General features: G+C 45.5%; 1 protein-coding gene across 1 annotated transcript in view; it reads right to left on the bottom strand.

The window, feature by feature from the left end:
* Positions 1–14,279, bottom strand: part of CCM2 (cerebral cavernous malformation 2) — a 61,507-nt gene continuing 47,228 nt past the window's right edge. The window contains exons 3-10 of the mRNA XM_006898602.1: positions 9,915–9,998; positions 9,261–9,444; positions 6,813–6,949; positions 5,732–5,867; positions 2,834–2,891; positions 2,225–2,363; positions 1,351–1,489; positions 1–281 (exon numbers count right to left, since the gene is read on the bottom strand). Coding sequence (XP_006898664.1) covers positions 1–281; positions 1,351–1,489; positions 2,225–2,363; positions 2,834–2,891; positions 5,732–5,867; positions 6,813–6,949; positions 9,261–9,444; positions 9,915–9,998 — 1,158 coding nt within the window. The remainder of the gene's footprint in view (positions 282–1,350; positions 1,490–2,224; positions 2,364–2,833; positions 2,892–5,731; positions 5,868–6,812; positions 6,950–9,260; positions 9,445–9,914; positions 9,999–14,279) is intronic.

Below are 14,279 nucleotides of genomic sequence, written 5' to 3'. Positions count from 1 at the left end.
TCACGCCGAGTCATGGTCCAGGCTGCAGCCCAGGGCCTCAATGTCATTGCTGATGTCTGAGATCATGCGGTCCCATTCATCGCCTTCTGAGGGCAGAGACTGGTCGTCGGAGCTGCCTGCAACCCTGTTCCCATTGGTAGTGGAGCTAGAGGCAGTGCTGGCGGCTCGTCGGTACCTGCCAAAACTGTCTGTGATGATGCCCCGGCCATCCTTCACCCCGATTGTGTCCAGGAAGTTCTCAAAGTGCTGGCTGTCCTTCTCGGGAATGAAAGGCCGCAGACCTGTCAGAGACAAGACTGTCATGACCCCATCCAACAGGTCACAGACTCCACTCACCAACAGCCTGAGCAGCCCTTGGCACCCCCAGCCTGTTCCTTTGGGTCAGGGACATCTGAGTAACGGGGGCTACAGGGATAAGGGCCAACAAAGGTGGAGTTCTGAGGCCTCAGAGAAGTTGGCTTCTTGCAGGAGCTGCAAGGCAGGATGGTGGTGGGAAGTGAGCTGCATTAAGCGATGCCCCTCCTGGACAGAGACAACAAAACCCAAGGCTTGACTCTTGATGCAGGCTGGATTCTTGCTGGAGTCTCAGAGGACAGGGATGCAAGTCATCCACACCCACTGTCTTTAAAATCACTGCCCCAAACTTCAGTGCTAATGAGAGCCAGCTTCCAAGACACACTCCCTGTGCTTAAAGCCTTGACATAGGATGTTGAACGACTTTGGTTTTCCAAAGAAAGAGCACAACTTAGGCAGGGGAGGAAGTATCCTGGGAGAGGAGTCCTGGGCCAGAGCTGGCCTTGTGTGCTGGCTCAGTGGGACAGGCAGGAATGAGGCAGCACCCACAGGCCCTCCTAACACCTTAGGGCTCAGCATATCAGAGGTGCACGTCAGACCCAGGATCCCCCAGCTGTCACTCACTAGCTGTCTGTGCAGTCCTGCCCCATACTGCCCACCTCCATATCGTGTGTGACTCACATGGCAGAGCTTGGATGGTACCAAGGCCAAGCTGTATGCCCCAAGCTCTTGCACCTGGGCAAGATGAGCTCTTCTGCCTTGAGAAGCTGTGCCTGCTGTGTTCATGCTGCCCACCTCCTTCACACACCCACAGCCCTCTGTGGCTGGCAAACAGTGGCTGTCCCACTGCCTGAAGACACCTCTGGGCCTCTGTAGGTTATGCTCCTATGCTCCAGGTGAAGTAAGGAGTGAGGATGTGGCACTTCTTGACATATCTCTAGTCACTAGGAAAGCACAGGCCAACCAGAACTACACAGTCTCCTAAGACCCTTAGTGCTTGCTTTTGGCAACTTTCTGGTTAATTCTGTTACAATGCAACGGCCACTACACACTCACCCAGCAGCAGAAACTTGCGGCTGTCCCCATAGAGCTGCCGAAGGTTGATGCAGAACTCGTGGATGGAGGCCCCATTACGGTACTCATGCAGCAACATGGCAAACTGCTGGATCTCTTGGGAGGAGAGCTTGGTGCGCAGCTGCAAAAAAGCAGAACTGCTGGGGCAAGGCAGAGGGCAGGCAACCCCACCTCACACCTCTAACCACAACCCTGCTGGAGGCCTGGGCCATTTCCTTGTACCAAATAGAGTCACAGTGTGGGCACCAAGCTGTGGAAGTTGGTGCCAGGTTTACACAACCATAATCAGTACCACAGCCATCATCCTCCTGTGCTGTCCTGTTATAGCAGCTGAGACCACCTAGAAAATGGCCAAAAGAACAGTTCCACCATGTGGAACACCTGAGCTATAGGGACACTGGCTTTTCGTGTAGGGAGCCAAGAAGGACAGGATAGTCTCCCCTGACCCCAGGATATGTAGGAGCTCATTCTTCCAGCCCCACACATGGAGGAGTAGTTTGCTTTGCAGGTTCCAGTTCTGCCTATGACATTGTCCTGGAGCAGCTGAGCGGAGTTAGCCAAGAAGGGGCCACCATGACCCCTAGCTGGAGGTCAGCCCCACCCACCTCCTGTCTGAGGAGTGGTCCTGTCAGCATGCAGTCTTGCAGCAACCACCTTCCTCTTAGCTGGAGGTCACCCACCACATCTGTCTGAGAAGTGGTACTGACAGCATGTAGTCCTCCTGCATCCACCTGCCCCCTAGCTGAAGGTCACCCATCACCCTGTCTGAGGAGTGGTATTGTCAGCATGCAGTTCTGCAGCATCCACCTGCCCTCTAGCTGAAGGTCACCCACCACGCCTGTCTGAGGAGTGGTACCGTCAGCATGTAGTCCTGCAGCAGCTCAGTGGCTGTGGCACTCAGCTCGCTCTCACTGGCCGTCTTGGGGTGGGGTGATGACGGTATGCAGAAAGACAAAGACGACAGGCCACCTCCATCTGTGGGGTCAGGAAATGAGCTGCAGAGGACAGAGGCATGTGAGGCTGGACATAGGGCCCTGGCTCCCTTATGTTGCAAACCCTGGACGTACCAGGGCCAGGTAAGAGATAAGGGAAGGGGCTCTACTGGGACCCAGACACAGGCTGTCCATGCCACAACACCATGATAAGGGGTCTTCACAGAAAATACCAAGGACCAAGGGAATCATGCCCTTAGCAAGTGTTCAGCAGTGGGGAGGTGCTGAATAAAGGCACAGAAGGACAGGAGTCCTCGGAGCCTGGATCAGGCACGTCTATGCCAGTGGAGTACTCAGGAACAGAATCGAGAACCACCAAGGCATGGAGGACCAGGCATTCGCTGAATGGGAGCCACAGGCTTGGGACCTGGGCTCGATCATGAGTGAGGTGTGGACCTGATTAGCTGACTGCAAGGGGAAGGCAACCCCAAGACTATCAGTGATGTGGGCCAAGTAAGGTGAATGCTACTCACAAATTGCTGGCCTCAGTCTCATAGGCTTCTTTAATGTCCACTTTGGTGGATGAGTCATCTGTGAGGAAAACATGAAGGCAGAGACTTTCAGCTACACAGTGATGAGGCCTACTGTCTAAGCTTTAAGCACTAAGCTTTAAGCAGGCTGATGTCACCATCCACTCAGCAAACTCCTGACCTGGTCTGGCTTGGAGCCAGAGGCAATGTGACTCAGGCTGAGTGTGAATGAGCATGTGGGGCCTTGTCCACACTCATTCTGACACAGGTGACCAGGATGCTGACCACAGCAGCACACACACCATATCCTTTAATCCAGGAAAGTATCCCCAGTGTCCTCTGAGTAACTGACTCACAAACCTAGTATGAACAAGTCACACTCAGCCAACTCATCTAGCACCCTACCTGGATGAGGTAGCTCACCCCTGAGGCCTAGCCAAAGACCATGGCATTCACAGACCCCTGGCACTGGGACCAGGTGCACTGCAGACAGCACCTCACCCATGTGACATATTGAGAGCCAGTCAGGGTAGGGATATCAGACGTGGCAGTGGGACAGATCTGAGAGGAAGGTGAGTATCCAGGCACAGGACTTCAAATAGTAGTAGAGAAGGGGATAAGGGGGAAGGGCTATTTCCTGCAGTGGGGACAAAGTAAGTGTGGGTTGGTAGAGCAATGACCCCCAGAACCTGTGATGAGCATTTTGCATGGAAGACAAATTAAAGCTGCAGACAAAGTTAACACTGTTGAAGAGCTCACTCTAAGGCAGAGAAATTATGCTGGTTTATCCAGGTAGGTCCAAGGTTATCAGAAAATAAAAGGCAAACCAGCACCCTGGTGTTGTCTCTCCACAATATTCAAGGCTGTGACCTTATGGAAAGAGACTGGTAGGCCCAACTTCCAACATGCCTCAGGTTGAGTTCAAACTGCCAACGTCTTGATTAGGAGCCAAGCACTCCATCATTTGTACCACCTTAGGGAGTGCAGGTGGCCTGGTCTTTAAAGAGTGACCCTACTAACCCAACGGTCAGTTGAAATCCACCACTGGCTGCAAGGGACAAAGATGAGCAGTCTACTATTGTGCAATTAACAGCCTCTGAAAACTCGATGAAGTGTCAATTGTTAGTTGCTTCTGATTTGACAACAAAGAGAGACTGTGTGAGTGAAAAACAGACTCCAAATCTAGGGTCCTTAGGTGTAGAATATGGCGTCCAGCACACAACAATGTGGCCTCTGAGCCGAGGAGTGCAGTGCCATGGGGCAGTCGAAAAAGACAGGATAACAGGATTTCTTTGGAATGCTACAGACACTCCTAAATTCACTCCTGTAGGAACCTGTCAGAATTCTGACCCCAGTACCACATATAAGACAACACAGATGCACGCCTGGTTTCTCTTAGGGTGCACAGTGTGCAGGCAGGTTCTCAGGTGACTTGAGCGGAAACTCACCACGCAGTAGCGAGTCAGGTGAAGAAGCCCATCAAGGGTGCACACACTGCAAAACACTCCCAAACTGCACACTTACATTCTGCATCTTTTTTCAGAAAAAAATAAAAAATTTCAAAAGTACTTAAAAATAAAACTTTTGGGAATTTTAAAGCACAAGGGCCAGACAAATCACACAAAAATATTATTTAAATCTGCCACTAGCTAAATGGGGAGCTCTGGTAACCTGGTGGTAAGAAGCTTAAAGTCCCAGGTTCTGATCCACCAGTTGCTCTGTAGGAGATGGATGGGCAATCTCCTCCCATGCAATTTACTGCCTCTGAAAACTTGCTGGAACTTTTAGCCCTGAGTTGGATAAATCAGTCATATTACAAAACTACAATAAAAGCTATGTAAACAGATACTACTTATTAGGTGTCCAAAAGCCCGTATTCCCCCTTTAAAATTGCTAAACATGGATGTGCTAAACATGTCAAATGCCCAACATACATTTCTCTGCACAGATCCCCCAGTTCCACATGACACTGCTTCCATCATGTTCTTTTCTATAAACCAACGTTCTGAGTCCCAATAAACTGCTTACTTCAAGCATCACTACACTTATTTCTCAATGTTGGAAAGATTTCACTAAAGTGAGCACATCCATAACTGGAGTATTTTGCCTGAACTCCTTTAGAAGGTTCCAGAAAATGCTTTTGCTAAAGAGGCATCAGGTTCACTTGGAACCTCCTGAAGTCCGTTTAGTTCTTTCCTATCCATCATCCCTGGCTCCCAGACAGTCTATGTAGGCCACTTCTGTCTCAGTGTCCTCTTAGAACTGACCCCACAGTCTGGAGAAGCAGGAGAGCTTGACATCTGCCCCTGTGAGATTTCCACTGTCAAATTTCCTCCTGAATCATATGACCCATAATATGTCCACTCTTCAAGATCTTCCTGCACCATCTACCTCAGGAGATGGACACTGTCAAATGTCCTCCTGCACTTTCTATCTGATGATATGGCCACTGTCCAAGGTCCTCCTGAACCCTCTACCCAGGAGATGGCCATTGTCAAACATCCTCCTGTACCATCCACCCCATGAGATGGCCCCTGTCAAATGTCCTCCTGCACCATCTACCCAGGAGATGGCCACTGTCAAATGTCCTGCACTGTCTACCCTGTGAGATGGCCAGTCAAAGACCTTCCTACACTGTCTGCTCAGAGTTAGGTGAGGTGCCTTTAGTCATATGTGGTTCCAAAAGGAGTGTTCAAGGAGCTTAATGTACCAAGACACCATGAAGCTATCTGGGCCTTTCCTAAGAGTTCCTTGAGACAGCAGTGAAGTTTCTCACTAGAGTGCTGTGGATTAATAGCTCAGATGCTCCAGGTAACAGAACCCTCACTCTGCCACCCTCTGCCCCAGCAGCATTTTCTTGGAAGGACGGGCTCCTAGAAGCAAAGGGCTCATCCTACGTACCACTGTGCAGGGAAAGGTGGTGTGTAGGTGTCGAGGCTCCATCATATATTGCTCTGTCTAGAAAGTCGATGGTAGATTCCGTATAAACCGTTTGGAAGACCTGGCTGAGCAGTGAGCAGAGCTCTTCCGCAGCTCCCTGGGTTGGGGTGAGAACAGCAGCTGCTTGGTAAACAAAGTCGGCCTGCTATTAATCACACATCCCCTGTCTTTCAAAGTGCCCAACTTCTGTAGATGCTCAGAAATACTGCCAGATGAACAGATGGGTACTATATGAGTAGGTGTACAAAGTGCAAAGTTCAAAACCAAGTGTCTCTCTGCCTTCTACTTCCAAAGGTATTATCATGCTGACATCCCTGGTTTCATTTACATGAAAGGTAATCGGCAATGGCTTCACATCTGTAGACTCCACAGGACAAAGGGGAGGGGAGGACACTAACTTCCTCCCCACTCATCTGACAGCTCTTCCCCCCAGCTCCTACCCCAGCCTCATGAAGAAAGGAAGATGAAGGAACAGGCAGCTCAGGAGAGCAGCACAGGTGGACAGCACAATCACGAATTGGGTAGCAGAGTCTCAACCCAGGGGAACGCCACCCAGAGTTTCTGTAGTCACATCGGGAGTTTTATTGTCACACCAAGGAGTGCTCATGGCACTTGGTGGGTAGAGGCCAGGGATGCTGCTGACTTCTTCAATGCATAGATGGCCCACAACAAAGACCTTATTAACTGCTATTACGATCATCCCACTTTCTGGCAGTCTCGTGTGTGCAGAGCAGAACAGCTGCACAGGGTTTGTCTCCAGACTGCCAGTCCTTTCTTCCAAACCAATAACTACCTGCTTGGAGATGTTAACAGGTGAGAGAACCCTGCTCTAGGACGGCTCATATGGTGGGCAGTCATAGGAACTCATTCACAGAAAGATGTTACGTGACCTACCCAAACTCCTATCCTCATTTCCTCGAAGCAGGTAGGACGTGGAGTTCACCATCAAAGAAGAGTGAGGCAATGGGAAGGCCAGTGGCCAGGCAGAGTCTGGGACTGGCACAGCTTGGGGGTAGGTGGCAGGGGTAGTGCAGATTCTTACTTTGCTCTCTGCAGCCAGGATGACCAAGCAGCATGCTTCAACGGGCACCATATTGCTGCCTGACAGGGAGCTGGATGCCAAGCCACGGGAGCTCTCTGCACAAAGGCTCTGGCTGGGAGAGATGCCGGGGTCCTGGGCTGAGAACACACATTGCCTCAAGTTAGGCAGTGAAAAGTGCAGTGTGCTGCCTGCCGGGCCAGGCTGGAATGGTGATGTGCCGTGGGGGAAGACCCAGCCACCCAGCCACCACAGCCTGCATGAGGCCACAGTCCTGGGGTGTTCTAGAGATGAGCCAATGGCCCTGAAGACTACTCCAGCTCTGGTGGCAGTCTCTCTCCCACACCACCTCAGGAAAAGGACAGATCTAGACAGGCTTGTTCTCTAGCAGATGAGATCTTATCGTCTGCTTGTCATCTCTCACAGGGAGTTCATTCTTCCTCTTAATCTATTTTCCTTACCAATTCATTCTATCAATTAACAATGAAAAGGACTCACTTAACAAAGAAACAAGAATTGAGGAGCTATCAGCTTCCCTCCTCCAGGCTAAACCACTTGTAGCATCCCATTTAGAAACCAGCCTCCCTGTGATCTCTGTTTCTGAGGATATCAGACCCAGGACCCCTGCAGGGACTACTTAGGAATGTCAGCAAGAACTGTTAGAGCTGGTTAAAAAGCAAATATTCTGTGGCCAGGCAGATTTAGTTTAAAATAATTTACCAACTTTGTGGCTTACTCAAGCTACTTAATTGATCTAATCTCTTCTGTAAAATCAGAGTACAACAGAATTTTTTTTTCAGAGTACAACAGAATCTTATAGCTTAATTATGAAAAATTACATCAAATCTTTCATATAAAATGCTTTTTATCTTTTTGAATGATTGTAAATTGCCCTTTTTTGTAGGCCAAGCTGGTTAAATGCAGGATATTTTATATGGTAAGTCCTAATTTAAACCTTGCCATTACACAGCAGACACTCACTCTAGACAAGGAAAGAAAACAAAACGAAGGTCCACACTCAGCAATGCCAGTCACAGCAGAGGTGGGACCAGGAGGAATATGTGAGAGTGTGTGTGACAACATGAGTATAGAGAACAACACGAGGGTGAGGGTACACGTAAGGCTGTGTGTGAGCATGGGAGTGTAACCATGTGTGAGGACACGAGGGTGAGGGTGGATATTTGTGTAATCATGTATGAGTGTGAGGGTACACATTAGCACATGTAATAGTGTATGAGAGTGTATGTGAGAACATGAGGGTGCACGTTAGCACATGTAATCGTGGTGAGAACACTGAGGGTGAGGGTGCACATGAGGCAGGTGTGTGAGTGGGCACAGTTGTCTGTATGTTACATGGAGTAAGTACGTGAGCATGTGGGTATAATCATGTGAGAGCATGTGAGGGAGTGTAGTGGGAAATGTTACACATAGCAACCAGAAGAGTCGCTGTACCTCACAGGGCTGCCTCAATCATGTGTGACACATGACAGACATAGGGGGACCGTTTTTACAAACTGTCCTTTAGAGCCCATTAACAGTGGAGACCTTATAACTCAAGTAAGAATGAGAAAGTTCAGCAGAGATGGCTTTTTAAACAAGCCCTCGCATCCCTAATGAAGAAGCTCACATAAAGAAGCATTTCTCCTTTGCATTCAAAGCCAGGCCGATCCCTGACTGACTTAAGATCCTCTACCACCAGCCCTTCAAGACAGTGCAAAACAAGCCTCAAATCTAAAGCCAAGGAGGAGTGAGGCACTAGTTAAGCTGCCATCTTTCTGTCCACAAACTAATACCAGGACCCCAAGCCTGAAGAGCGTGACAGTAATCTGTGGAGCTCATGTGCTCTCTCTTAAATAGCATGTTCTCTCTTTTCATTAGAAACATCAACAGAAGCAAAGAGGAAGTGTACAGTTAATGTTTTTCAGTAAGATGGGGTCCCAATTCTAACTAAGTGCTCAGTAGGCTACCAGGCAACAGTTGTTTCCTGGCAAGCTACCCACAAACTCCTTGAAGAGTTGTACCTTATTGAGGCACCCCCAGTTCTGAATAGACTGTGTGGCTGCATTCCACCTACTCTCTGCTCACTGAGGTCAGGTCCTTCCCACCACATAGGCACTGCCTCCTTCCTTGTGCCTGGGTTCCGGGTATTACAGAACATGCTGGACTTTCAGCAGGGCAACAACACTGAGCGAGGGACAGGACACTGACTGACTGATACCAGTCCCCCTTATTTCTGTTCCTCAGTGACACCACTCACAAAGCAGAGTGATTTGGCTCAATTCTGTTTCTCAGTAACTTCCTTGCCCAGAGCCTGAGTGGAGGGCTGACTTCTTTTATCAAGCAAGAGCACTCTCCCCCTAGACTCAATTCAGACCATAAAGTCACCTACATAGCATCTTAGGATCTGTGCATGGGCTATTCTACCTCTGCATCCACCCTCTCTTTCTGTACCTGTCTTTAGGACAACCAGGTGTGCTGCGTCGTCCCGGACGTAAGAGACAGCAGCAATGTCATGGATGGGGACCCTGAGGATGATGTCTTCTCCATCTCTCCATGCCAGCTTGACATTGTAGGCAGAAAGACTGATCACAGCATCGTGTTCCTGGGTCAGGTGTCCAGGTAGCTGGTGAGCCCTCTGGAAAATTCCACAGTCATCAGAAATGCAAAGCCCGTCTCTGGGTCAGAGGCCAATACCCCTCTCCCAGGACATTCCTGCTCCCTCACTCCTCACCTCTACAGAGTATAAGTCAGAGGGCTGGTGCTTACATTCTATAGGAAAGTAAGACTGCTACTGTGAAGTCACAGTACTTTGAGGAGATTGCAGTGCTCAAACCAATCAGAAGATTCTTAAAAGAACTGCTTCTACAGTTCCAGCACGTTATTTTGAACATCCTGAAAATTTACATTTTTATAACTGCCCTAAACTGCAAGGAGCAAGTCTAGTGAATAAAGTGAACACTGAGACAAAGATACCTTTTAGGACTAAATGCAAGTTGTATCTATTCAGTAACAAAGCTGGACTATCCACCCCAAATAGGAAGGGTAAGAGCAGGGAATGCCAGAGTAGACCTAGGACATAGCATGGAGTTAAGAGGATGTGATTACCTTTGCATTGTCTATAAAATGAAGTATTTCAGTCCTACTGGAGGGATTCAGGTATCCTGGTATGGAAGTCAACTGACCTAAGTACTGAAAGAGATTGAAGAAAAGAACACTATGAGACTATGAGAAATAGCAGAGCAATCAATGCCATTCCAGCATGGAAGCCAGCAAACCACATGTCCTGAGCATTTCCAGCAGCAGGCCTGTGGTCTCCCTGGGATTATGCAGAACTCCTGTCTAGAAAGTATGTGAATTGTACAAAACTCTTCACTGAGTAGGATCACTGTCCCCATTCCTAAGAAGCTGTTATTTTGTTTTATCAAAACACTGCAAAAGGCATGTCAAGAAGTGTTTTGGTAGAACCTGGATTCTACTGATTATTTCAAAGACAAAGGACACTACTAGTAGGGACTAGTGGCATGGGCAATGACTACATAGTATTTAGACTCATGTCAACATCTCTACTACTTAAAATGTCTTGGTTTTTAATGGGTTATTTACTGATTTCTTCCCCAGAATAGATGTCTTAAACAAACAATTACAGTTTTTCATTAACTCACATATATAAATTGTCAAAGAGGGATAGAGTGATATTTCGATCTAAGAGGGGCACCATGAACATGGTCACTTCTTCTCTGAAATGACCAAGTAGGAACAGTAGGCAAGACAGAGCAATGAGAAATATCTCCTGCAGCCAAAGGCAGTTCCCTTCCTTCTCTTGTGAAGATAAGCACCACTATTTTATATATTTACTAAAGAGAAAAAAAAATACTGACACAATTATGATCATAAAGAACCTCTGATTGTAAGACATCTTGATTTCAGTTACATTATTTAATTAATGACCACAGACCTCATAATATCAAAGCTCAAAGGAACTTAAAAGTCTCTATTAAAGTCACATCTTTTCTTACATTCAGTTAATGCTTTACAACTGTCATCAACAATTACTTCGGTTTAAAATTCAACCCTGAAATTCTAAAACATGATTGGAGGATAGGAAAAAGTTTACATTTCTACTAATTTTAGAAACCCCACTCATCACATTCCTCGTTTGTAGTCCTCAATGCTTCACATAAGTATTTCCAGATAGGAAACAATGCTTTCTAAAGTACTCTAACTCACAAGAGCTGTGAGTTACAAAAAAGGCCCATGTTCTAGATCTCAGTAAATTTTCAGGATTAACCTTCCATTTCCTCATTTCCCATCTCTTTACTTCTCTTTTCTAAGACAGTTTCAACTTTGTTTTTCACTATTCCATGCAGTTTTAATTTCAACAAGCTATTTATTTTCTCTAGTTTCCTCATCTTTCTTTGGAATATCCCATTGTTGTTTAGTGTACACACTGTTTTTATCTTATCCTTCCAAAGATTTTTTAAAGTATGCATTTCAGAGGTATGTTTTACATACTGGGAAATGCATATTATCTTAAATGTACCATTTGATCAGCTGTGTAAAATACAGATACCCAAGTAATTGGCAATACTATCATCCCATCCAACTCTGGTGGCTTAGTGGTAAGGAATCATGCTGCCAAAACAAAGTAACATGGCTCAAATCCACAGATGCTCCACAGGAGAAAGATAGGCAATCTCCTCCATGTGATTTACAGCCTCGTCTGAAAGGCTCAGTTGTGAGTTGGTTCAAACTCAATGGCACAAAACAAAATAACATCACCCCACAGGGTGCTTTGGTGGTGCAGTGTGTCTGAAATTGTGTTGCTAACACAAAGCAGTGTCCCTCTAATGGTTTAAATACACCAAAGGAGAAAGATGGGCAATCTCCTCTTGTGTGATTTATAGCCTCTAAAAAGTCACTGGAGGCTCAACTATGAGTTGGTTCTCACTCAAGATCAATGAGTTATTTTTTTAATCATCCCATAAAGTTTCTGCAAGCCCCTTTCTCAGTTCTAAATATAAAAATCAAGCAATGCAAACTCTCCATAAAAGCATGGATGAATCCTCCTTTAACCTAGGTGCAGGGCAAAGTTATGTAACTACAATAAGAATCTGAAAGTCATTAATATGAAAAATAGATAAATAAGACTACATAAAAACAAAAATTTACATGCTAAGAGGCATTAAGCAAAGTCCAGAGAAAATGACAAAGAGAAAACAACTGACATATATCACAGATAAAAGAGCTAATGTACTTATTAATGATCATAAAAATTAAAGTGCAATCCCTAATTGTTCTACAGGGGAGAAAAAATGACCTAAAGCCCAAGACTAGGGGATTCACCCTAGATCAAATGAAACTGACCCCCCCCAACACTGTAGTTTTACAAGTCCCCTACAGATTCATCCATCTTCCTTTCTTCATCAAGATCATCTTGTTCAAAATGACTACATTGATGTGGCAAACAATGATTTCCTCACTTTAGCATTTCTTGGTATTTAAAGAAGAATTTTCTCTCCTCCTTTATTCTTTTTTTTTTAAATGATCCATGGATTCTTAATTTTTTAGTTTGATGTGACACTAGGTTTGATGACTTGGTCAATGGCCATCTAGAACAAAATTCAACATTCTTCAAAGACAACAAAACTCAGAATGTCTATAATATAAACTGAGTTCATTTGTCATTAGGTGCAGAGCCACCCTACAAACAATAGCAATCTTGCCCTATTCTTTGCCTCCCTCAGCCTCTGCCATGCTCAAGCCTACTGTTGCAATCACTGTGTCAACTCATCTCGGAGGGTTTTCTGCTCCTTTGCTCTATACTTGTCTAAGCACAGTACACAACTAAAAAGCCAGAATATATTTAAATAACACAATATGATCCATAATAAAAAAGAAATTCAGTGAATGGACATAGCTATATAAGGAACATATTAAAATAAAGGTTCTAGAAAAGGATCAGTTTATGAGACTGGACATTTTAAGAAATTTGTAAACTGAAAAATATTCAAATGGAAATTCTAAAACTAAAAAAATACATTTATCTAAAAAATTTAATTCGACAGTATAGTAAGCAGAATAACACACAAACCCTGAGCCCATTCTAATTCCTAAAGCAAGTGAATGGAATTTAAACTGCAAAAGGAATTTTGAAAATTCCTTCCATAAAGTCAATTTCAACTAAGTATTACATGAGTACTCCTCCCTATGGCTTTCTTGGCTGTAATCTTTTAGAAACAAATCACCACATTTTCTTCCGTGGCACCACTGAACAGGCTTAAATTGCCAATCCTTCTTTATCCCAGCCAGGTCAAGAATATCACCACAAACATGGATGTGTTAGGGTAGAGGATTATGGGGTCAGGTAATACATAAAGTTCAGACCAGTCTCTCCCAAGTTAAATTGTGTCCCTGAGTGGTCATGCACCCATGTTTTGAAAGTATAAGAGAACATAATACTGACTAGTTTGTAGATTCCTCACTTCTCACCTGTGAAATGAGAAAACTGAAGCAGAAATGGCCCAGGTGGGAGCCTCTAAAACCTGTCACATCTACTCCTGAAAAAGTATTGAATCAAGCACCATATAAAACAGTTAATATTAGTGTTGCTCTCAAACAGTGATTGTCAAGCAGCAAATATATTAAACACTCTGATCAAGCCAGGAAGTCTGCCACATGCATAACTTTAGAGGCCTCACTTCCAAAATAAAGGACATATTACACATTGCATTTTCTACTAAGAAAGATGTACAACATGGTCTGGTTCTTTGCGTTTTGGAAATAACAAGTCCATTTCATTGAACTTGGAGCTAGACAGGCTCTGTAGCAGGTCCAGGCTCCTCCATGGGCAGCTAGCCTGGCAATTCTGTTGTTGTTAGGTGCCATTAAATTGAATACAACTTAAAATGACTCCATACATACTGATACCTTGCCTAATTCTGCACCATCCTCACAATCTCTACTGACTTAATGCACTGTTACAGTCACTATGTCAATTCGTCTTAAGGGTTTTTCTCTCCTTTGCTGACCTTCTACATTATCAAACATGATGCCTCCCTTCAAGGAGCTTTCAATCAGGCAGAGCCTGAGGCACTGGAAGTATCTATGGTAGAGAAAGATGTCGCGTTGGGTCTCTGCTCTAGCAAATCCCACTTGGAAAGTCATAGTACAGAGTCTAGGAGCTAGGGAAAGATTAAACCATCTACAGCAGACTTAATATGCCAGTGCAAAAGCAGTTTCTGGTTTTGACCATCTGACTGTGGGACTTCAAGGCTGGAACTGTCAGGAACTCTTAGACCTACCAAGTTAGAAAATTCAGTATCCCTAAACAGCCAAGGTTTCAGGGTTTTCAGAGGCCTGCTATTTCAGAAGTGGGTGGCCAATCCTTCTTCCTAGTCTGTCTTAATCTGAACGTTCAGATTTAGAGGAGTATCTGACAGACAAGCAATTTGTGGAGCAGTGAAAGATAAA

Source organism: Elephantulus edwardii, unplaced genomic scaffold (genome assembly GCF_000299155.1).
Source record: "Elephantulus edwardii isolate Elephantulus edwardi_28Jun2011 unplaced genomic scaffold, EleEdw1.0 scaffold00234, whole genome shotgun sequence".
Lineage (NCBI taxonomy): Eukaryota > Metazoa > Chordata > Mammalia > Macroscelidea > Macroscelididae > Elephantulus > Elephantulus edwardii.
Note: the sequence above shows the minus strand (reverse complement) of the source record. Positions and strands in the feature narration are given on the sequence as shown.